The 23,799-nt window shown below is 42.4% G+C and overlaps 1 protein-coding gene across 6 annotated transcripts in view; it reads left to right on the top strand.

The window, feature by feature from the left end:
• Positions 1-23,799, top strand: part of GREB1 (growth regulating estrogen receptor binding 1) — a 119,526-nt gene that overhangs the window by 53,466 nt on the left and 42,261 nt on the right. For 5 of the 6 annotated variants that reach the window (XM_045008412.1, XM_045008408.1, XM_045008409.1 and 2 more), the window contains 12 exons: positions 3,458-3,640; positions 3,956-4,099; positions 5,515-5,640; positions 8,960-9,082; positions 9,753-9,890; positions 11,969-12,154; positions 14,598-14,948; positions 15,721-15,849; positions 18,200-18,325; positions 18,801-18,998; positions 19,079-19,259; positions 22,296-22,488. In XM_045008412.1, coding sequence (XP_044864347.1) covers positions 3,458-3,640; positions 3,956-4,099; positions 5,515-5,640; positions 8,960-9,082; positions 9,753-9,890; positions 11,969-12,154; positions 14,598-14,948; positions 15,721-15,849; positions 18,200-18,325; positions 18,801-18,998; positions 19,079-19,259; positions 22,296-22,488 — 2,078 coding nt within the window. Of the gene's footprint in view, positions 1-3,457; positions 3,641-3,955; positions 4,100-5,514; positions 5,641-8,959; positions 9,083-9,752; positions 9,891-11,968; positions 12,155-14,597; positions 14,949-15,720; positions 15,968-18,199; positions 18,326-18,800; positions 18,999-19,078; positions 19,260-22,295; positions 22,489-23,799 lie in introns of those variants that run through there. The other variant, XM_045008413.1, reaches the window with a different exon arrangement.

Raw genomic sequence — 23,799 nt, 5'->3', positions numbered from 1 at the left:
GTCCCCTCTATGGTCAGGCTTAAAAAAAAAATCTGGGTAGGTGTCAGTGTAGGGAAAAGTTCACTGCTGCTGGCCATGCTTTCTGTGTTCTGTGGATGAACAGGGGATTTCATTCTCCAGGTTTCATGAACTCTGAATCTTGTTAGAACACACGTAACACTGTACAGCTTTAATCACATTGGGTTTATTTGTGGTTCCTTTTACTGTTTCCTTTAATTACTGAAGTAACTGAAGGTTTTCTCCTGTTACTGTTGATGTTTGTGTGATGTTAGACAGATGGTTTTGTGATACCTGGTTTAATATGGAGGCTTATGCAGAGTTCTAATTTGTCCTAGTGTTACAAGTCATAGTGACCTTTACTAACCTATATACCAGAACCTGAGATGTAACAGTCATATTTCAATACACTTTAGCTCCAACACATACCCAGCAAAAAGACCTAGTACCCTTAGATACCAGACCAACAAAGGATAAATTTTGGCCTTTAACACATTCTGCTGAGCCATTACGAGGCTAATGAGGAGGGTAATCAGATTTGTAAGCAAAGCGAACAATACTTTTCCTGGTATTCTCCTTCTGAATAAGTGTTTATAGAGCATTATATTTCAGAGGCTGTGCTTTTAGTTTACCTTAGCTCAGTAAAACAAAAATATTGTCAGTTAATTTGAAAACTTAATTTGTGTGAAAGATGTGACTTAAAGTATTAACATAAGCTTCCCTATTATCACCTACTGAATAGGAAGCCTCGCCTTGCATCCATTGAAGCCAAGGAGAGTTTTGCTATTGACTCCAGTGGGTTCAGGATCAGGCAAAATTGTAGCCTTGTAAGGAGAGTTGGTGCAGTGCGGTGTCACTCCACAGGGGGCTGGGGGAGGGGTTGTATCTTAAACTCCTCCCTGAACCTCTTAACAGACAGGATGGGTGAATAAGAAAGATATGGGCTGATTGGGGATAGCTCTGAAGGCCCCTGCTCAGTGGGCAGCAGTGGCCAAAAAGCAAAAAAAAAAAATGTAGAGATGTATAAAGACTGGGGTAGAAAATAATACTGAAAATATTATAATGCTGCTATATAAATTGGTACATCCTCACCTGGAATAATGGGTTCAGATATGGGCACCTACCTCAACATAAATAAATCAGAAACCAAAGGAGTTCAGAAGTGGTCTAAGAAAATGATTATAGGCATAAAAAAACTTCAGTATAGAGAGAATTTAGCAAGAGTGTGACTCTTCAATTTAGAGGAGAGGTGAATCAGATGGAAATGATAGAAGGATTCAAAATAACAAATGATGGAAAGTAAAACCATTCTTATTTACTCTCTTATAACCCAGAAAACAAGGCCATTCAGTGAAATTGAAGAGTAACTAATTTAAAACTGATAAAAGAAAATAGTTTTAACATATGAGTAATCAATCTGTGGAACTCATTGCAGCAATATATTGGCCCATGAAAATTTCAATACTAAATCATACCTGGGCTCCATGTAATTCAATATCCTGTCTCCAACAGTGGCCAGTACCAGATGCTTGAGAGGAAGGTGCACTCAACCTCATATTAGAAAGATGTGGAATAATCTGCTCCCTACGTTAGGTGTCTTCCTAACCCTGATAGTTAGGTTTTGGCTTAAGCCTTGAAGTATGAGGTTTAATATCCTTTCCAAAATGTGTTAGCATTAACTATGATAATTCTGAATATTCTTGTTATCTATATAAATGTCCAGCCACTTTTTTGAATCTTGCTAAATTCTTAGCCTCAGTAGCATCCTGTATTAATGAGTTCCACAGTTTGATCACCTATTTAATGAAAAAGAATTTCCTTGTACTGGTTTTTAATTTGCCATCTTTCAATTTCACTGAATGTCCCCTTTTCCTTGTAATATTAAACAGGAAACAGAAGCTCATGATCTACCTTCTGTAGACCATTCCTTATTCTTTGTCCATTTATCGCATCCTTTCCTGTTTGTCTCCTTTCTAAGGTAAACAATCTCAATCTTTTCAGTCTTCATATGAGAGTGTCTTCTCAATCTTCATATGAGAGTTTTCCCATGATTTTCCTGGCAAAGATTCTAGGATTAAAAAATGGATTAGATCTTTATGCGGATGGTGACACATCCACATGCGCATTAGATAGGATTAAAGGAAAGGAAAGGAAAACTGATTCTTCAGGGCATAAGCCATATATTAACTGATGAGGGAGTAGAAAGAAATGTCCATAGGAACCAGTTATTCTATAACTGTCCATTTCTTATACTAGCCTATGTGGAGTGCTGGTCTGATCCATTATGACAATTCCTATGTAAATACATTACATAGTAGCAAGAAAAATAAGGCTATCCCAGACCACAGTACAAATTAACCAATCAGTGTCAATCTGCCCCGCCCCCCAAGGAGTGCTGTTATAAATTTAAATAACAAATAGAGCACAACACCTGCTCCTTGGGGCTCAATTCTACGGTCTCTCAGTGTGAGGAATTCCCATTTAAGTGAACGGCACAAAGTCCCTGGGAGTTCTGTGTGTGGAGCAGCTATCCCATCAGGCTCTTTGGCACAAGCAGGGAGCATGTCTCCTTCATGCTCCGTGCAGCCCCAAGCACCTTGGTATCATACAGATAAATAATAGTTTTTAAAACGAATTCTGTGATAGAGCAGATGGGTCATGCAGACTAGCCCCCGAGTTTGGGAAGGCTGTCTTAAGTCACGAGGGATTTGCTATACTTCCTCCTGAAGGCCCTGACCCAGGAGAGAAACCCTAATAAGGAAAGCACTTTAAAAATGTGCTTAAGTGCACATTTAAAGTTAAGCACTTGCTCAGTGCTGTCTTGCATAGGGATAGATTTAAACACATGCTTAAGTACTTTCTAGTCAGGGCCTTAATAGTCTAAGCCTTTCTCTACACTGCCACTTGAATGACAAAACTTTTGTCATCACAGGTGCTTAAAAAAGCCCCCCTGAAAGACAAAAGTTTTGCCAAGGGAAGTGGCAGTGTAAACGGCTCGTTGTCGGTGGGAGCGCTCTCCTGTCGACAACACGAAGCCCGCTCGTAGGGGATGGAAGTATTTTATCGGCAAAAGTGCTGACAAACAGCGTTTACACTGCCTGACTTTTAGCAATGCAGCCGTGTCACTAAAAGCTGTGTTGTGTAGACCAAGCCTAAAACGCCTGTTTCCATTTCTATGACCTGGGTATGAAGGTATCTGGAATTTTTTGAAAGTGGTCTGAAATGAAAAATATAACCATAGACAATGAAAACAAGGTATATATTTACTAACTGTGAACCTTAATTTAGGAAACCTGATGGCCAAGTGCAATTTGGAGGGTTTGACTTAATTTTTTTAGTAAGAAAATGTTTGTATCAGATGAATTATTTACAACAAATGCTCACCATCCCAGGGAAGTGATGTATCTACATATTACTGTCACCTATCTTACCAGATCTTTTGTATTGTTTATTTTATCAGGTTTCTCTGGCAATTGTGTTGGCTGTGGAAAGAAGGGCTTCTGCTACTTTACTGAATTTTCCAATCACATCAATCTTAAAGTGACCACTCAGCCCAAGAAACAGAAACACTTAAAGTATTATCTGGTCAGGAATGCACAAGGAGCTCTTACCAAAGGATCTGTAATCTGCTGGAAAGGGGCAGGTGAGATAATGAAGCTGTCTTGTTGGAGCTCTGGTTCTCATCTACAGAGCTTAGATAGCACAGAGATTGGCGTCTAAGAAAAGCCTGAGATAGACAGATAAACAAAGGAGTCTTTAAAGCTAGGTGATTACTAAAGAGCAGCTGTAGAAAGAAATTGTCTAATAAAAAGATGGCATGTTTGACAAACCGTTAGTGCCCACTTTCCAAATATCATAGCAACTGAATCAAATTAGTTCATGTTCTAAATTCCCAATTTAAATTTGCAAATATAAAGCTTGTGTATTGCTTCTCAGTGGAAGGGTCTTGTTTTCTTAGAGTTCAGAGGCCGACAGGCTTCATCTGGTCCTTGTTCAAGCACTTTGTTCCAACCTCCAGAGAGTTCTGGTCCCCCGCTAACCACCACAAGTGAGCTTGTTCCAGCACCAAACCCAAATGCTCTGGCTGGGACTCAACAAACAGGTAACTTAGAGAAGAGAAACCCTTTGGGTTACTAAATATTATTTTGTGTGTGTGTGTGTGTGTGTGTGTAAATGGAAACACATAGCACAAAATGAATAAAATGCAGATGTCTGGGTTAACTAAATCAAGTAACTGATGTAATAATGTCATAGCTCTGAAAAAAGAAAGTTAATGGTTCTTTGAAGGCTTTTTCGTTACAAGTGGTTTTTCAAAGTTATTGATGAAGAGTTGACAAATAGCTTAATGGTCAGAAAATGTTTCTCTTTTGGAGTCAGTGAGCTTCTTCATAGCTAGGACAAGCCAAATCTTTGAGATCCATCTGTTGTAAGGTGGTGAAAGTGGGCTTCACCATTTTGCAGCTGTTGCTTATCTAGCCACAAATGCTTTGGAAATCAGTTTGTTTATTTCAGTTTGTTCCTCTGATCCATTTTATGATATGAGTGGGAATTCTCTTTATTGCAGAGGTTATATGGAAGTTAGGTTAAAAGCTTCTGTTTTTTTCTTTTGCTATTAAAGGCATTGGTTTATTTTTTATATTTCAGACATATTAAGGTCAAGGTTTTCATATTTAAAAAAACCACACCATATCTTCTATGGTTAAAAATATTTACTTTCTGAAGGTTTGCTTTTCCGTTTCATGGGATGAATAGGTAGGTGTTTACTGATGAAAGGTGAAATGATCTCTCTGGATTTCCTCCTAATGAAATCAGCTGTCCAGTGTCTTGTGAATGTGATGGGTATTTGTATTTTGAGAACTGCAGTAACTCCACTGACATTTTTTTTCTCTCTATCAGAGAGAAGCCTGAACTCCAAATATATTAAACAGTTAAGATTTGGAAACCTGGTGTCTATTGAGAACAAAGCATTAATCCCCCTAGGACATCACTGATGTGTGTATATTTTCAAAAGATGAATGTAGAAAAAGTAAAAGTAATTATAAACAGAGTTAGGGTTAGTCAAATCTACCTATTTATTAACATGACACTGTCAACTCCTGATAAATAAAAATATGTTTGGAAAAAAATGTAAACTCAAAATTTTGGTTGAGTTTATTTGTATTGATACAATGCTTGATTCTTTTAAGGCCCATTCCTGCAATGAGCTTCCAATGGAAGCAGGTGTCTTCATGCTGATGGTGTCTTCATGCTGGATCTGATTGCAGGACTGGGGCATTATCCACATATAAACCCCAAGTAACTCCAGTGAAGTCAGTGGAGTTACACTATTGTAAAACTGATATGAGATCCAAACTGGGCCCACTGTGTTCAGTGCGGTAAACACTATGAGGGGATCCTCAGCTGATGTAAATTGTCATAGCTCCATTGAAATCAGCGACCAATTGATCAGTTCATTACACCATCTGAGGATCTTCCTCTCTAATCATTTATTTAAAATAACTTTTTTTTTTGTGGCAGGCACAATATCTGATCATCTCCCATCAACAGCAGCATTAGGTTCAACTGTTTACAATGGCAAAGATTCTCCCAAACAACAGCTGGTGAAAAATAACCTGCCAGCTCTGACAAGACCATCAGTCTTAGGTATCTTTGAACTTTGTGTTTAAACAATCTAAACAGTATATTCTGATTTGGTTACCTAAGGGGAAACTGGAGTATTCTATTTGGCATAAATTCCTGTTTCTGGATCAGAATATTCCCCTAAGAGTCATTGTGTTAATAAAATCTCTTGTTCCTTATTAACTTTCAAGGTGTGTTTTATGTATTTTCTGACATGGCTTCTGTAGAAGTCAGAACAGTAATTTATTATTTTTATTTCATTTTACTCTTATTTTAGTTTGAAAAGAAAGCAGCCTTTACTCGGTGTCCAGACTCTTGGAAGGATTTGTCTGTGTCAGTTTCTTATAGTCACTCCAGAACAGGTTTTATACATCAATTCAATGTTGGGGAAAAGCTTTATTCTGACCAGTCAGAAGCTGCTTATCAAAGGATGCAGTCCACACTGGGAAAGATCATTCCACGTAGACATCTAGTTCCAGAGTTTAAGACACTGTTCACATTACTCTTTGGACTGCACCAGGAACAATATTGTTTTTAAATGGTTGTCCAGCCAGTGATGAGCTGCCAAAATATTAACAACCGGTTCCCTCCTCCTCACCCCACGAGGGGATCATACCCCCCCGGGACTCCTGCCCCGTCCAAACCCCCACATTCCTTGACAGCCCCCCCCAGGGACCCCTGCCCCATCCACCTCCCTTCCCTGTCCCCTGACTGCCCCCTGCCGCCCCCATCCAACCCCTTCTCTCATTCCTGATGGCCCCTCCCGGGACCCCCACCCCATCCAACCACCCCTTCTCTCTGTCCCCTGACTGTCTTGGAACTCCTGCCCCTGCTGCCCTGCCCCGCCCCATCCAACCACTGCTCCTTCCTGGCTGCCCCTCTGGGACCCTTGCCCCCATTCAATCCCCCTGTTCCCTGCCCTCTGACCACCCCAACACTAATCCCCCCCCAACTCCCCTGCCCTCTATCCAACACCCCCTCCCTGCTCCCTGCCCCCTTACCGCGTTGCCTGGAGGTGGGGGCCGGGCCGGGCTGGGCTGCTCGGCCGGGGTTGGGACTGGAGCCGGGGCGCTCAGCCGGGGCCAGAGTTGGGGCGCTCAGCTGGCCAGGCCCAGGGGCCGGGCCGGAGCCATGCCGCCTGGCCTGCCGGTCGGGGCCAGGCCGGAGCCGCGCCGCCCAGCTGGCCGGCCTGCCGGGCCAGGCTGGAGCTGCGCCGCCCGGCCGGCCGAGGTCGGGGCCGGGCTGGAGCTGCGCCGCCCAGCTGGCCAGCCGAGGTCAGGGCTGGGCCGGAGCTGTGCCACCTGGGGACGGGATCGGGCTCCTCGTGCCCTGCCCCCCGCCGCCCCAGCTCACCTGCGGGAAGCCGCTACTTCCTTCTCAGCCCTCCCAGGCTTCCCGCGCGAACAGCTGATTCAGGGGAAGCCGGGGAAGGGGAGGAGAAGCTGGGGGAGTCTTCAGGGGAGGAGGCAGAGGTGGAGTGAGGTGAGCTGGGGCTGGGGGAAGGGCAGGGAGTTGCTGGGGCTTTTGTTAAATTTAAAAGCCCTTTTCGAACCAGCAGCAAAGAATCCTGTGGCACCTTATAGACTAACAGATGTTTTGGAGCATGAGCTTTCGTGGGTGAATACCCACTTCGTCGGATTCTTTGCTGCTTTTACAGATCCAGACTAACACGGCTACCCCTCTGATACTTTTCGAACCAGTTGTCCCTCGCGGGACAACCGGTTCTAAAAGGGCTTCTAAATTTAACAACCGGTTCCCGCGAACCGGTGGGAACCGGCTCCAGTTCACCACTGCGTCCAGCATGGTTGTGTCTGATCTGTGATTGCCAAACTTTTCTGCATGAGCACCATGGAGCTGCTGTTTGGGCAGGAAAACTCTTAATAGCCATATAATAGCCAAAGTCAGATTTGACGTTAATTTTAGGTAATCTTCACTGAATTGCACTGCCAGCATGCCTCATCCCAGTTCACTTTCCATGCCCACTCAGTCCTTGACCACTTTGCCTCTCTAAATGGATGGGCACTTGCTTATTAGAAAATGGACTGATCTCACCTTCTCATTTCACAAAGAAAACCATCAGATGTCAGTGAATTACATAACCCATGTGAGACCTGGCAGGATTTGGGGATTTGCAAAAAATAAGTACATTATATTGATTTGCTCTTCTTGAAATTTGTGCCTTCTGCTGTGGATTATGCTGGAAAGATAAGTAATTGAAAGTAGAACAAATGGCCATATATTGCCCTCATGTGGGGAAAATATAAAGGACAAAAGTCCAACTTTTTAGTAGATACTAGCTCTATGATGAATCTTCAAGTGAATAACTTTATTCCAGATCTGAAGGCATGCTAGTTCCACACATACGTTGTAGTTTATTTTTCTATGATATCTTTTACAAAGAAAATGTCATAACCTTTTTTTTAATCTATAAGACTCAAGCTCAGATTTTGAAGTATTCATGGGAATAACCATTCTGTTGTCAAGATAGTCTCACCCTACCTTAATATGCCAAGGTACCAGCACATCTATTCACACTGTCAAGGCTAAGAGCTCAGTCTTACAAGATTCTGAGTAAAACCTAGAAAACCCTTAACATCCACTGGTCAGAAATGCCCACTGGTAACAGTGCAAGTTCACCATTCTGGAAATTTGCAGAAATGCACAGGAAAACACAAGAAATCAAAGACCAGTAACTTCAGCAGAAATGTGGCTCAGCATGGTGATTGGTAGTACAAACAGGTGCCGGAGCCAGCTGCTGAGTCTCTACAGCTGCCAACCTTGAATATCAGAGGAATAGAGCTGATAACCAGTATGGGGTGGCAAAAATAATGATGGTGGGTAATGTTTTCAAAAGCTCCTAAGTACCATAATATTTCAATGGGATTTAGATTCCTAAGTCCCTGAACGCACTTTGCCAAATTTTATCCAATGTCTCCTAATTGCTAAATCTGCTCATTTTGAGTGTTGTATCTGGACATGCAAGGAATAAAACATATATGTTCTTGGCTTCCAGGGTAAGAACATATTAATCAATGCTATACTAGTATTGTTTTCCCAGAACTCACAGTCCTGTAAAATAGATGAACTGTGCTACCATGAATCACATGTCACTGCCCTGGAGAGTTGAAATTATTAAGGTGTAACACAGTACAGTAAAATAAAGGTTATATACAGACTAGTGAGTCTGTATGCATGTTTGATGCAAACTAATACAATAATTAACGTGTATATAGGGCTTGTCTATCAAAAATCATGTTGGACTGTCATGTATGTGATTTAACAAGTTAAAAATATTCCTCCATTTTGCATATTAATAATTTTCTGATGTATTAATATTACCCAGGCACTTTAACAAATCCAGGGCCTCCTAAAAAGCGCCACAAGGGATGGTCTCCAGAGTCGCCATCATCGACTGAAACTTGGAACTTGCAGCCTAACCTGCAGACTCCAAATAGAAATAAAAATGGTAAGTTAGTTGAATTGTTTTGTCTAAAAGATAATGAGTGATGGGTGAGATTTCACAAGGTATTTAGGAGCCTAAAGATCCATCTAGGTGCCTCAGATGATTTTGAAAAGTGACTCAGCATCTAACTGCTTTGAAATCAGTCTTGTAATCTACTAGCTTTCTTTGAAATAGTCTTTTTATCTCCTGTTATTTGGAGTATGACTGCTGTCAAAAATGGGACATTGAAAAAAATGATACATTTTGGTGATTTTTAATTTCCCTCTCTAGGTATTTATAGCAAGAACATTCCCTTGGAATCCCTGAATATGTTACTATAGTGGAAAAATGCAGATCATACATGTTTGCTGTTGATAAAGCCACGCCTGTCCATATTATTGAACTCATGCCAGCATGTTGTTTTTTATGCTCATTTTGCAATCTTTAGACATGTGTGATACTCAAGGGCTTGGAAATGTAATTACTCCTCCAAGGAAGCCAACATAATAAATATAGGCTTTATTAGCATTTCATGAGTCATTTGTTTTGTAGTTGTAAAAAGAATGGAACATTGATCTTGAATGCAAATGCTGTTGGTGTTTAATACTCTTCATCAAGAAAAACAACATTCTGAATTTATTTGCATCAATATGATTATTACTTGATTGTATTAACATTATGAATTAATTCTTAGATGTGGGAGGCCTATCATGTTTGACACATTCTACTCTGGTGGGACCAGTCTCTTCTCCAGTGGTGGCCTCTGGAGAACCAGTTTCTGTTCCTGATAACTTGCTGAAAATATGTAAAGCAAAACCAGTTATATTTAAAGGTAAAAAAACTATCCATGTGTGTAAGAAACATGCAAAGATATTGGCCTGCTTTTATAATTTAGGGAAGAAACTTTAAACACACTGGACACAGGCTTAAAGGCAATTTAATGTATTTTGAGAGCAAACTTGTATAGGATTTTACATGTGCAAACATTAATTAACTATCTTGATAATTATAAGAAATAACCCAAAAACCCAACCAATCAACCCCCCCCCCAAAAAAAACTAAAACAAAAAGCAAAGCTCCAAAGAGCTCAAGGTTGTAATCCTGCTCCCATGCAAATCAAATGCTTAATTCCCATTTAATGCAATAGGAACAAGATTGGTCAACAATTAAGGAGTGTAAGGCCATAAATTAGTGCTTTGGCCTTTGTAGATTTAAATTTGTGATGGGTACTCTGTGTTTACATCTCAGTCTAGACTAAAGTAGACATTATCTACATCACAGTTCTATCAGGTACTTTAGGAACACCTGTAGTCTTTGGGTTGGGATGGGGGAGTATTAGAAAGCATTGCAGCTTTGGTGCATTGTGAGGGACAGATGTAAAGCTCACACAGTCTATTCATGTAAAATGCTGACTAAGTAGTAGGGTGTTATCTTCTTTGGGGAGCAGCCATGATACACCTGGGGTACATCTACACTGGAATAAAAGACTCATGGTATGGCCACGGCTGGCTCAGGTCAGCTGACTTGGGCTCGTGGGGCTTGTGCTCCAGGACTAAAAATTGCTGTGTAGATGTTCAGGCTCGGGCTGGAACCCGGACTCTTGGACCTTACCCTCTCGTGGGGTCCCAGAGTTTGGGCTCCAGCCAGTGCCTGAATGTTTGCATTGCAGTTCAACAGTCCCGTAGCTAGAGCCAGCTGACATGAGCCAGCCGCAGGTGTTTAACTGCTGTGTAGACATAGCTTTAGAGTTAGTACACACCAGCTGGGATGTAAAATGTAGTGCACACCAGTGTGTCACACACTAAGTCCATGTGGACCCTGCTGGTACACACTGAAAGTTCCCTAGTGTGCATTGATGCAGTACTGTTTGAAATGGGACTACATCAGCACACACTAAGGAACCCTGAGTCTGCGCAAGGGTCCACACAGTAAGTGCACACTAGTGTGTTGCACACCAGCACACTGTGTAGACAAGCCCTAAGTCAATGTGCAATACTCTTCTTCTCTCAGGAGAAGCTCCTTCTGAGCATCTGAAATCAACAGTTCTGTTCTGCTTATGGGACTTCACTTTGTAACAACTTTGCTCCCCTGAGTAGGGATTGAACCTAGGACTTTCGGCCTCTAAAATAAAGGCATCTACCACTTGAGCTACCTCCATTAGCTGCTAATACCCTTAATTTCTTATTCTCTACGTGGAACGTTCTCAGTCCTGATCTTTAAGGTGCTCAGTAGCTTGTGCCCAGTATATCAGGAAGATCACCTAAAGCTCTGGGATGAAGACCATGGTTGACGTCTCTGCTCATCTGGTATGGGGGAACTAGGGTAAAGCTCATCTGTGCAGGTGATAGAGCTTTGTTGGAGGCTGGTCTGAGACTGTGGAATGAACTCCCACAGGAACTAAGGACCATCACAAACCTCATCACCGTCCACTCCAAATGCAAGGTGCACTTTGACTGGCCTTCTCTAACTAAACACAAAACAGCATGTACAAAAAACCCCAACAACCCCTCCCCCGGCAAAATCCAACCAAACAGAAAACTCTACCAAAACAAACCACTCCACACACAGTTGTTCCCCTTGGAAGAGATGAGAGAATGAACCACAGCACACGTGGCCGATGTTATTTACATTGCTTAATGTGCTCCTGCAAGGCACTTGGCTTCTGTGGTGATGATCACAGTATAGCAGCTATCTAGAATAGAACTAGTCATTATGGGGACACAACACATGGAGCCAGGGTGTTACATATGGCATCACCTACTGCTTTTAATCTCTTTCGCCGACTCCCCCGAGCGCTGAAATATTATTTGAGCTATTACCATTTAAAGTGTTAGTGACCTGTTTGATGGCTGCATAGTGAATTATTAAATTAAGTTTATCTGACAAGTGCAAATATTGTTTATATTACAGGTCATGGGAACTTCCCTTATCTTTGTGGGAACCTTAATGACATTATAGTCAGTCCTCTTTTGTACACCTGCTACAGAAATTCGCAGTCCATATCTAGGGCTTATGAACAGTATGGTGCTTCTACAATACAGCCTATTTCAGAGGAAATGCAGCTTTTACTAACTGTCTATTACCTTGTTCAACTAGGTGAGTTTTTTTTACACCTGTGTAGAATCTTGGACTAGAATTATTACATTTTGCAATTGGTGAGTGAAGACTAAGATTTCTTAGACTAGGTGCTTTTTAGATTAACTAAAGGAGCTCCTGCTGTAGTGAAAGAGCTGATTGATGGATCTTAAAAAAATGTAGGGCCAAATACTGAGACGTGCTAAACATCTGCAGTTCCCCTGGGATTAAGTCCTTAGTAAGTTCTATCTCCCGTTAAAATCAGGACTGCCAAAAATATTCATGGACTCTTAAATCAGGATTGGATATCTTTGGGAAAGATGTACTCTAGTTCAATGACATCTGTTGGGCTGGGTGGAATCACTGGGTGGAGTTCTGTCACCTGTGTTATCATAGAATCATAGAATATCAGGGTTGGAAGGGACCTCAGGAGGTCATCTAGTGCAGAGGTTGGCAACCTCTGGCATGCGGCTCACCAGGGTAAGCACCCTGGCGGGCCAGGCCAGTTTGTTTACCTGCTGTGTTGGCAGGTTGAGCTGACCGCGGTTCCCACTGGCCACGGTTCGCTGTCCCAGGCCAATGGGGGCTGCGGGAAGTGGTGCGGGCTGAGGGATGTGCTGGCCGCAGCTTCCCGCCACCTCCATTGGCCTGGGACGGCAAACTGTGGCAGTGGGAGCCGCCGACGTGGCAGGTAAACAAACTGGCCCGGCTTACTCTGGCGAGCCGTGTGCCAGAGGTTGCCGGCTCCTGATTTAGTGCAACCCCCTGCTCAAAGCAGGACCAATCCCCAACTAAATCATCCCAGACAGGGCATTGTCAAGCCTGACCTTAAAAACCTCTAAGGAAGGATATTTCACCACCTTCCTAGGTAACCCATTCCAGTGTTTCACAATCCTTCTAGTGAAAAAGTTTTTCCTAATATCCAACCTAAACCTCCCCCACTGCAATTTGAGACCATTACTCCTTGTTCCGTCATCTGGTAACACTCAGAATGGTTTAGGTCCATCCTCTTTGGAACCCCCTTTCAGGTAGTTGAAAGCAGCTATCAAATCCCCTCTCATTCTTCTCTTCTGCAGACTAAATAATCCCAATTCCTTCAGCCTCTCCACATAAGTCATGTGCTCCAGCCCCCTAATCATTTTTGTTGCCCTTTGCTGGACTCTTTCCAATTTTTCCACATCCTTCTTGTAGTGTGGGCCCAAAACTGGACACACTACTCCAGATGAGGCCTTGCCAGTGCTGTATGAGGGTAATGATCACATCCCTCAATCTGCTGGCAATGCCCCTACTTATACAGCCCAAAATGCCGTTAGACTTCTTGGCAGCAAGGGCACACTGTTGACTCATCTCCAGCTTCTCATCCACTGTAACTCCCAGGTCTTTTTCTTCAAAACTGCTGCCTAGCCACTTGATCCCTAGTCTGTAGCAGTGTATGGGATTCTTCTGTCCTAAGTGCAGGACTCTGCATTTGTCATTGTTGAACCTCATCAGATTTCTTTTGGCCCAATCCTCCAATTTGTCTAGGTCCCTCTGTATCCTATCCCTACCCTCCAGCATATCTACCACTCCTCCCAGTTTAGTGTCATCTGCAAACTTACTGAGGGTGCAATCCACGCCGTCCTCTAGATCATTAATAAAGATATTGAACAAAACCAGCCCCATGACCGACCCTTGGGGCACTCCGCTTGATACCGGCTGCCAACTAGACATGAAGCCATTGATCACTACCTGTTGAGCCCGATGATCTAGCCAGCTTTCTATCCACCTTATACTCCATATATAGAATGTCATACTAGTTGATCATAATTATCCTTTCTGGCTTTAAAATCAATGAAATATCCATTTTGCATTCCAGCAGTGGTCCAAAAAGTCATTGTTGAAATGATAAAGAACCCAGATGTTTGGGTCCAGCAGACGTCTGCTCTGTGTAGGAACCAAGGATGGAACAAAAGTGGCTATATGGCAGATTTGCTCCTGCTGACTGCTAGGGCTGCTGAGGCCTGACTTTAAACTGTGCTGAGATTTGCTTTAACTTACACTGAGCATAACATCTCTCAAACACTAGCCATGCCCTCCCTTCCCCACCAACCCATGCTCTGATACACCCCGTACACCGGTGGGATGCTAGAAGAGTTTCGGTGTAATCTTAGCCAATTAGGGATTCCCCAGTGCTGAGGGAATGTTCTGCTTCCAGTTAGGGAAGCTTTACATGGTGACACAAAGGGGCTGCAATGTGGACCGGAATCTGGCCCTAAATCTTTTATATGGGCAAAGGGCCTGATTCTGATGTAAACAATCTGTAACACCAGTGAAGACAATGGAGTTGTGTGTGTAAAACTAGAGAAAAATCAGTCCTCAAAGGATTTTAATTTGCTGTATTTTTCAGAGGGGAGGGGCTTGATTTTTAGTTTGACATCATTTGCAAGTGATTTATAATGGGCCTCTAATGCTGATGTTTCTTTAGCTCCAGACCAGGTCCCTTTGATTGAGGATTTGGAACAAATATTCATGCGCTCGTGGCGGGAGTCGCACCTCTCTGAAATCCGTCAGTATCAACAGGCCATTCCACAGGCTTTCCCTCCGGTTCCCAGCCAGATTGCACCAATGACATCGGCCCAGCTTCCCTGGCTAGCAGGGCTGGCAGCCAGCTCTTGCAATGACAGCGTCCATATCATCGAGTGCAGTTACTCTCTTGCAGAGGGACTTTCAGAAATGTTTAAGTTGCTCATTGAAGGGAAGCTAGTGAAGACGAACTATGTGGTGATCATATGTGCTTGCAGAAACAGAGCATTAGATTCCTGCATTGCGGTAACAGGTGAGATCCATAGGGAAAAATCTTGGGACAAGCCTGGAAAATTCCATCATTTTCTGTTTTGAAAAGTTAGTTGGGTTAACTTGCTTGCATGCCCTTGCACACCCTTGCTTGTGTATGGGTGCCCTTACCCATGCTACTTGCTAACTTTGCCTGTTGGTGGATGCAAAGGAGGGTTTTGTGCATGCACACCAGTGCACATGCAAATTTTGAGGTTGGGTTGAAGTCACATTGAAAATGTAGTTATACGGTCCTACTTCTGTGTTTGACTGGAATATCTCCACTAAGGAGAGGTTTGAGCATGTTCTTAGTTTCACAAGGATGTTTTTTCTTTGTGTTCTCCCGAAGACAGCCGATGTCCTGTATAGGCTATGCTGATACTGTTGGCAAGAATTCTTGGCACTCTACAGCTTTACTCAGAATAATGGGTTTGAATGTCAATGAAATAACTAAGATCTAAGGGTTCATTTTGAAAGCAATATGGCTCGGATGAATGACAAATCCAAGACTGTTTTTGTACAGTCGTTTCCATATATTGCTTTGCAAACATACTTCCTGAGACAAAAGACAAATAGACGGGGGAGCATAAAACTGTTTGTTTGGGGAGGTGGGAGAGAAAGATGCTGATTTCTGTTACTTTTGTTTTGGGGGAATATGCCTTTTGATAGGTATTGTTATAGTTATTTTATCAATTAAGTAGAGAATTTTGATTTTAATTTGAACTGAATTCAAAATTGAAATTCAAATTAAAAAGAGCTTATTTTTTGTCTTTTAGGGAAGTACCAGGCACGAGTACTGTCTGAGAGCATGCTTACCCCAGCAGAGTATCAGAAAGAAGTTAACTATCAACTAGTTACTGGGAAAGTGGAAACATTGGGCTCTTTTTTTAGCACCCTTTGTCCAGGTACATAACATGCCATAAATAAACACAGTTCTAAGAGCCTGATCTTTGTAAGTCAGTGGCAATTGCAGGAGCTCATCACTTTTCAGGAACAGGGTATATAATAAGAATACGTACAAACGAGACAAGGAAGATCTGGGAATGTACATTTGGTCTCTCCTTAAGAAATTCTCCTGGAATGTGTCACTTTATAAATGCCTATATTGTAATAAAAATGCATGAATGTATAGTTGTGTTCTATTTCTGACTGCGCAGGACAGACCCATTGATGAGTGAATGCATTGATGTATGCACATAATTTCTGATGATACTAATGAACATGCTCAGATTAAGAGGAGAATTTGAGTACTCCCCTTCTATACCTCAGCATGCACTCAATCCTGAGCCCACTAAATGAGAGAGAGTAGTACCGAGTCACCAGTAGGGCTGCTGATCCTGGCTCCATTCCACTTGCAATCCAGTAAGGTGAAGTAAATGGAGGGGAACTGGTGCTGCAGGCAGGGGAGCTGGCAAGAACAGTGTGCCCAGCGTATGTCATGAGCAGGGCTGAGTGAATGAGGGATTTTTTGGGTTTGGGGGCTTAACCAAAAAAAAATGGTTTGAAATTAATTATTTTGTGTTTTCTCACTGAAACAAAAACCAAAAAATAGACAAACAAGAAAAACATAATTTTAGATTGAAAAATGAAATGAAATAAGAAAAAATAAATAAAATTGAATGGTTTTGGTTTTTTCTTTTTTTCATTTTTGGTGATTTTTCTCCTTTTTCTTTTTAAAAAGTAAATATAGCTAAATTTCAAAGTCATTTTGAAACAAAAAGTCAAATATGTTTTGTTTTGAAATGGTCAGTATGAACTGTTTTGATTTTTTTCAAAAAATTTTGTGTAGGTTTTTTTTTGGCCAAAACTATTTGCCAAATTTGACCTGAATTTGTGAATAATTTAAGTGCCTCGAGAAATGCATTTTTTTTTAGCAAATTTACTATTTGCCAAATTTTTTTCGCCTAGCTCTAGTCACAAGCCATCAACTAGCCATTTGAGAGTGATGCTGTTTTCTTAGAACTGTCAGACACATTTCTATATCGGTGGCTGCCTCTGCCCCCATTTTTTGTTAAAGATGACTCTCACAAGTACTCAGGTGCTTTTTTTCCTTGGGCAGTAAGAGTAACTGAAAAGCCTCAGAATAGCTTCCATGCACATCATGTTCACTCACTAGATTGCAGTTAAGAATCTAGAGCCTGACCATGCTTAGCTCACTCCAGGTGTACTAATGTGTCTCTGCACAAGTGCTGAGCAAACTGAGTACTCAGTGCTAACGCTGTGTACTGTATATCTTTCAACAAGACCGAACAGGTTGTAAGGAGGATCCTTATATGGATGGATATACTGTGAAATACAGTGGCACTATTCAGTAAAATATGTCTGTTTTCTGCCTTATGTATAGCTAGAGAAGTCCATATTGCAGGCTTACAGGGGCTGCAGAACTTGTTTTGTAAATATCACTCACTGGCATTTAGAACTCAAACTAAGTCTGTAGTGACTGAACTAAAAGTAAGGTTTTATAAGCAATTCAGGTTTGCTTTATATTTTATTTAACAAATAAATTACAATGATAATAAAAGAGAGCATATTTTAAGACATTAGTTAAGATTGAGTGTACAACCTTACTTCTGTTGTGCTCCCTTGTTTCTGAGTATTCCATTTTTTAGTCTACTATGGCTCTCTATCCATTTGGCCACACTGCCTAAATAGGGAGGAAGGGCTAAAGCTCTAGACTGGGACTTTTAAGACCTGGGTTCTATTCCCCACTGTACTGCTGGATAACCTTGGGCAAGTCACTTCACCACTCCCTACCTCAGTTTCCCCATCTGTAAAGTGGATTTAATTATACTGACATCCTTTATTAAGCACATTCATATCTTCAGATGAAAAACACAGTATAAAAGAGCGAGGGATTGTCTGTTGATTTTTTAATTTAACATTGTATTAAGTCTTGTGCTTTGCAGGGAATCTTATCTAATGACATTCTTTTATTTTTAAATTTATCCCTTACACTATGGCTGGGACCTGCCTATCCTTTTCCTGTGGGATGACACAGAAATATAATTGACCTAGGTTCCATTAACATAGGGCCTGGTTCTCCTGTCTCTTACATCCATTTTCTATTGGTGTAATTCTATTGACTTCAATGAGGTTAGTCCTGATTTACACTGGTAGAAGTGAGAGGAGAAACTGGCCCATAGTTTCTTTGCCCTGGGTGTTGATTTGGTTCTGTTATGACTATGGGAGCCATTCAGAGAAGAGTTTAATTATGTACCATGGATACTAATATCCACTGTCCTTTCAATGTGGTAGATGGTGACACTGAGGTTCTGTTGGATAAGTTTTATCAAGAAAACCAAGGCCAGAGGTCTTCATCTCTTTCTACTTCAGTGAATAAGCCAACAGCATTGGATATAACAGGAGCAGCTGTGTGCACAAGTAAGTAATGAAGGTGTCTGAAGATGTAGCAGAGGAGGGTGTCTCTCCTTCAAGACAAACTAAGGCCCTAATCCTGCAGTTGGATCCATGTGGGCAGAGCCTTATCCCTTTGCAGAGTCCCAAACTCAGGTTAATAGAAAGTCCTCTTGTTTCGGTCCTCCAGGTTTGCATGGTTGGAAGTTCCATTTCCTTCCTGTGTATCTCCTCATCTCTCAACCTTAAGGTTGGACCTTAACTCTGCAGCAGCTGAGCTTCAGCCCTGAGGAGTTTGAGACTCATAGGATTAAAAGATGGTGGTCCACAATTATGCAAATACCCAATTTCACAAAGGTTTTTTGGATGCCCCTTTAGCTTTTATGAAAGCAGAGTCCTAACTCAATAAGCAAGCTACTTTAAAGATTGCCAGACTTTAGGGAGAGTTTGTATAAGATTAGGCTTCAGTCATTCAGCTGAACAGATTTTTGCCTCTTTCCAGGTTATAATGTTGAACGGCATCAGATTCGTCCATTCCAGCTAGCGGTGGCTCAGAAATTGCTGTCTCACGTTTGCTCAATTGCTGACTCCAGCACTCAAAATCTTGATTTGGGTTCCTTTGAGAAAGTTGATTTTCTGATTTGTGTTCCTCCCTCCGAAGTGACATATCAGCAGACACTGTTTCACCTCTGGCATTCAGGTGCTCATTATTAGCTAGATTTATTTTATATATGTTCAGGAAATTGTTAGCCGCATCTGACCCCTGTTCCATTTCTTTAGGTGTTTTATTAGAACTTGGCTTAGAAAAGGAGCACCTTACAAAGCAGAGGATGGAACAATATGTTGTGAAGCTGGATGCAGAGGCCCAGACTAAATTTAAAGTGTTTTTGCAAAACTCTATGCAGAATCCACATACACTGTTTGTACTTATCCATGATCATGCACACTGGGATCTTGTGAGGTAAGAACAGCTTCATTCTTAGGCCATTTTTAGAGAGATTATTATTAATTATTGTTGTTATTGTTTGTATTCTTGGATCATTGCTTCATCTATGTCACCTCTCTGTATGCATCCCTCCACTTGCTTTGCCTTTCTATGCATCAAACATAAACACTTCCTTTTAAGGCCCTTGGTGATCTATCTGCACCCTGCCTATCATCTCTTATGCTTTATTGAGCCATCAATGCCAGCCTTCATTGTCCATCAGTCAGGGGCGGCTCTACGAATTCCGCCGCCCCAAGCAGGGCGGCGCGCTGCGCTGCTCACGCTGCCGGGCGCCGGTCCCGGACCTCCTGCAGACGTGCCGCTGGGCCCGCGCCTACGGTGGAGCTTCCGCAGGCATGCCTGCGGGAGGTCCACACGAGCCACGGGACCAGCGCACCTGCCGCAGTCATGCCTGCAGGAGATCCGGTCGTCCCGCGGCTCCGTTGGACCTCCCGCAGGCATGACTGCAGAAGGTCCGCCGGACCCGCCTGCTGCCCTCCCGTTAAAATGCCGCCCCATGCGCGCGCTTGGCGCGCTGGGGTCTGGAGCCGGCCCTGCCATCAGTTACATTTTCCCACAAGTACCTTCATGCACTCTTTCAGGGTGTCCCTTATGTATTGGAGGAACTCTGTGTAAATATGTGTAAAGCCGCCACAATATCCACCCTCACATCCCTCTTTCAAATGCCCCTCTGCTACAGTGCCTGCAGAAACTCCACAGTGGTCGGGCAGTTGGTATGATGTGCTAGCTGCTTATTACTAGAGCAAGTTGGAAACTTTTCTGATGATATTTTTTTTTCAGTTGAAAAATGCCAATCTTGTCAAAATCAGAATGTTCTGGGGTTTCTGCCAGGTCACCCACCCACATCCCCAGCTCCTTGGGGAACCTGGGGTCCCAGCTCTTCAGCAACGTGCCTGGCGGGGGACTTCAGAATCAGAGGGCATATTGCATTTCAGAAACACTGCAGGAATGTGTCAGTGTGTCTAAAATAAAAAAGATGGCATTGCACTTCTGTAAGGAATGCCAAGGTTTTGACAGTTTGTCCTGATTCAGGATGAACATTTTTCCAAAACATTGAAAATTTTCACAAAAGTGAAATTCAGTTTCCCTACCAGCTTATTATACCAATCATAATTTATTGGAGAATGGGTGAGATCCCAGAGGACTAGAGGAAGGAAGACATAGCACTTACCTTTAAAAGGGGGAACAAAGATGACCCTGGGAATTAGACCAGTCAGCTAGACCAGGTCAGTACACCTGGAAAGATATTGGAGCAAATTATTAAACAATCAATTTGTATGCACCTAGACGATAATAGGGTCATAAGTAAGAGCCAATATGGATTTGTCAAGAACAAATGTATCATGAAAGGGTTTTCCTGATGGTATTACATGATTGTCACATTTGTTCTGTTTTACTGACACCTCCCATGTATTTGTTGACAGGGTTACTGGCTTAGTGGATTGGGAGAAGCTGTAGACTTGATATATCTTGATTTTAGTAAGGCTTTTGACACAATCCCACATGACATTCTTTTAGTAAACTAGGAGAATGGATCTAGATGAAATTACTGTAAGGTTGATGTGCAACTAGTTGAAAAACTATATTCAAAGAATAGTTATCAATGGTTTGCTGTCAAATTGGGAGGACATATATAGTGGGGCTCCCCAGAGGTCTGTCCAGAGTCCAGTACTAGTCAATATTTTGATGAATGACTTGGATAATGGAGTGGAGAGTATGCTTACAAAATCTTCAGATGAAACCAAGCTGGGAGGGGTTGCAAGCACTTTTCAGGACAGGTTTAGAATTCAAAATGATCTTGACAAATTGGAAAATTGGTCTGAAATCAACAGAATGAAATTTAATAAAAGCAAGTGCCAAGTACTTCACTTAAGAAGGAAAAATCAAATTGGGAATAACTGGGTAGGCAGTAGTACTGCTGAAAAGGAACTGAGGTTATAGTGCAGGGGTTGGCAACCTTTCAGGAGTGGTGTGGCAAGTCTTCATTTATTCACTCTAATTTAAGCTTTTGCATGCCAGTTATACATGTTAACATTTTTAGAAGGTCTCTTTCTATAAGTGTATAATATATAGCTAAACTATTGTTGTATGTAAAGTAAATAAGGTTTTAAAAATGTTTAAGACGCTTCATTTAAAATTATATTAAAATTCAGAGCCCCCCCGGAGCGGTGGCCAGGACCTGGGCATTGTGAGTGTCACTGAAAATCAGCTCGTGTGCTACCTTTGGAACGCGTGCCATAGGTTGCCTACCCCTGTTATAGTGGATCACAAATTGAATATGAGTCAACAGTGTGATGCAGTTGCAAAACAGGCTAATACCACTCTTGGGTGTATAACAGGAGTGTCATATGTAAGACGTAACTATCCTACTCTACTCAGTACTGGTGAGGTCTCAGATGGAGCATCGTGTCCAGTTTTGGGTGCCACACTTGAGAAAGATGTGGACAAATTGGTGAAAGTCTGGAGGAGAGCAAGAAAAATAATTAAAAATTTAGAAAACCTGGCCTCTGAGGAAAGGTTAAAAAAACTGGACATGTTTAGTCTTGAGAAAAGGAGACTAGGTGGGACCTGATAGGTCTTCAAGGTCTTTAAACACATTAAGGACTGTTATAAAGAGGACGGTACCTGACTACAGTCCCCAGAGGACCACATGGCTGTTGGCAATTGCTGTGGTGCCAGCCCCTTCTCAATCTCCTCATGAAGTATGCTGGGGGCTGAGGGAAGTCTGCCATCACAGCCCCTAGCCTGCGGTGTAATCCACCGTGCCAGGGAATTCCCAGCTGAGGAGATATGTGGCTTGCTTTCCCCTTCCTTTGTGCCACTGGAGTGGTGCAAAGAGAGCAGAGTAAGGCCAAAGAATCCAGTCCCAAATTCCTTGTGGCTGGTTCACTGTGCTTTTGTGTCCAGGTTTGAGATGGTGACACGCATGAATTTGTCACAAGCGTACATTTATACAAATCACTTAGGAGAGTTTGGGGTTTCTTTTTGCAGCGCTGTTCACAGCCTTTACCCTCAAGCGGAACCATCTGTGGGACTCGTTGATAGATTGTTGAACTGCAGAGAGGTGAAAGAGGCTCCAAACATTTTGACACTCCATGTGACTTCCTTCCCCTATGCTCTGCAGACACAGCATACTCACATCAGCCCATACAATGAAATCCACTGGCCTTCGTCATACAGCAATGTAAGATGGATGTTTTCAGGATTTTAGGTTCATTCAATAACTATTTTACATTTACATGTTCTGAAAAACACTTGAGACCACGTGTTCTTGTAAGCGAAATGATGAATAATGATGTCTGCGTCACTCCTATCTTTCCTCTTCCTCATTCAGTCTATAGACGCGTCTCTCTTATTCTTCCATCTCTTCCCCTTTTTTGTTGGTTCCCCTTCTGCCACTCACCTTCCTTCCATTTCTCCCCTCCCTTTCCCCAGTATCTATCAGTCCCTTTTCAGTCTATCCCCCAGGCCTTTTATCTTCCAGACTGTTTGTCCCCTTCCAGACTGTTTCTCACCCTCCCAGTCTCATTATCATCAACTACAGTTTTTGATGGCTCGTGGAAGGAGCAGCCTGAAGAGAAGCACTGGTTCAGGAGCTGCTTAAAGAAGAGCCCTTGATATCCTTCCCCTACTGTCTGGCCCTTTTTCTTTCCTCCTCTCAGGGGAAACATATTTCTATCTGCTCCCAATGAGGGGTGGCTGGCAGGAGGGAACAGGGTTAGTCACCTGAACTGGCATGTGTGGCATTGCTATGCTGCATTGCAACATGGCACAGCTACGATAGACAGATGACCCTGAGGCGACCAGCTGTCCTAGGAATCCACTGAAATTTGTTGACACCTACAGTTTCAATAAAGCCATTCAGGACGTCTGGTAACGGTAAATGTAGGTGACATTGGATCATTAGCTACTGAGAATGGGGGGGCCTGTGCTTTTTGTAGTGATCCAAATTTTCTCCCCCCCCCACCTTTTTTTGGTGAGTTACTCACACTACTAAGGTATGTCACATTTTCATACCTCACTTGCCCATGCCTAAAATAAATGAAGGTGTTTATTTGTAGACCAGATCCTGAGGAGCATTTTGTTCCCTCTCCATGAGCACTAATGTCATAATCCAGCTCTCTGGGCAATTCCTTTCTCTCTGGAGGGCTTCAACACCTTATTGGGTGGAAAGAAGTCCTACAATGTCACTCTGATCCCCAGTCTATTAAGGACAGAGCTGATGTAACTGCCAGCTGTATTAAGCATCCATAAACTTTATGCAAATATTTGTTAACAATAATAAGTGAATTATAATATTGGGAGTGTGGTCCTGACTGCTCGGAGGAAGCTGCAAAGACCATGACTGCTCCCTCCACTGAAGGCGTCTGCCTGCTTCTTACAAAATGGTTGAAATCATAGGTTTTAATCTTCATTGTTTTTGAATTCTGAGAAAGAAGGAGGCTCTGAAAAGTTTTTATTAAATCTTCACCTTACCAAGAGATCATTGCATTTC

Source organism: Mauremys mutica, chromosome 3, assembly GCF_020497125.1.
Source record: "Mauremys mutica isolate MM-2020 ecotype Southern chromosome 3, ASM2049712v1, whole genome shotgun sequence".
NCBI lineage: Eukaryota > Metazoa > Chordata > Testudines > Geoemydidae > Mauremys > Mauremys mutica.
The sequence above is the reverse complement of the archived record's forward strand: the minus strand, read 5'-3'. Positions and strand labels throughout refer to the sequence as shown.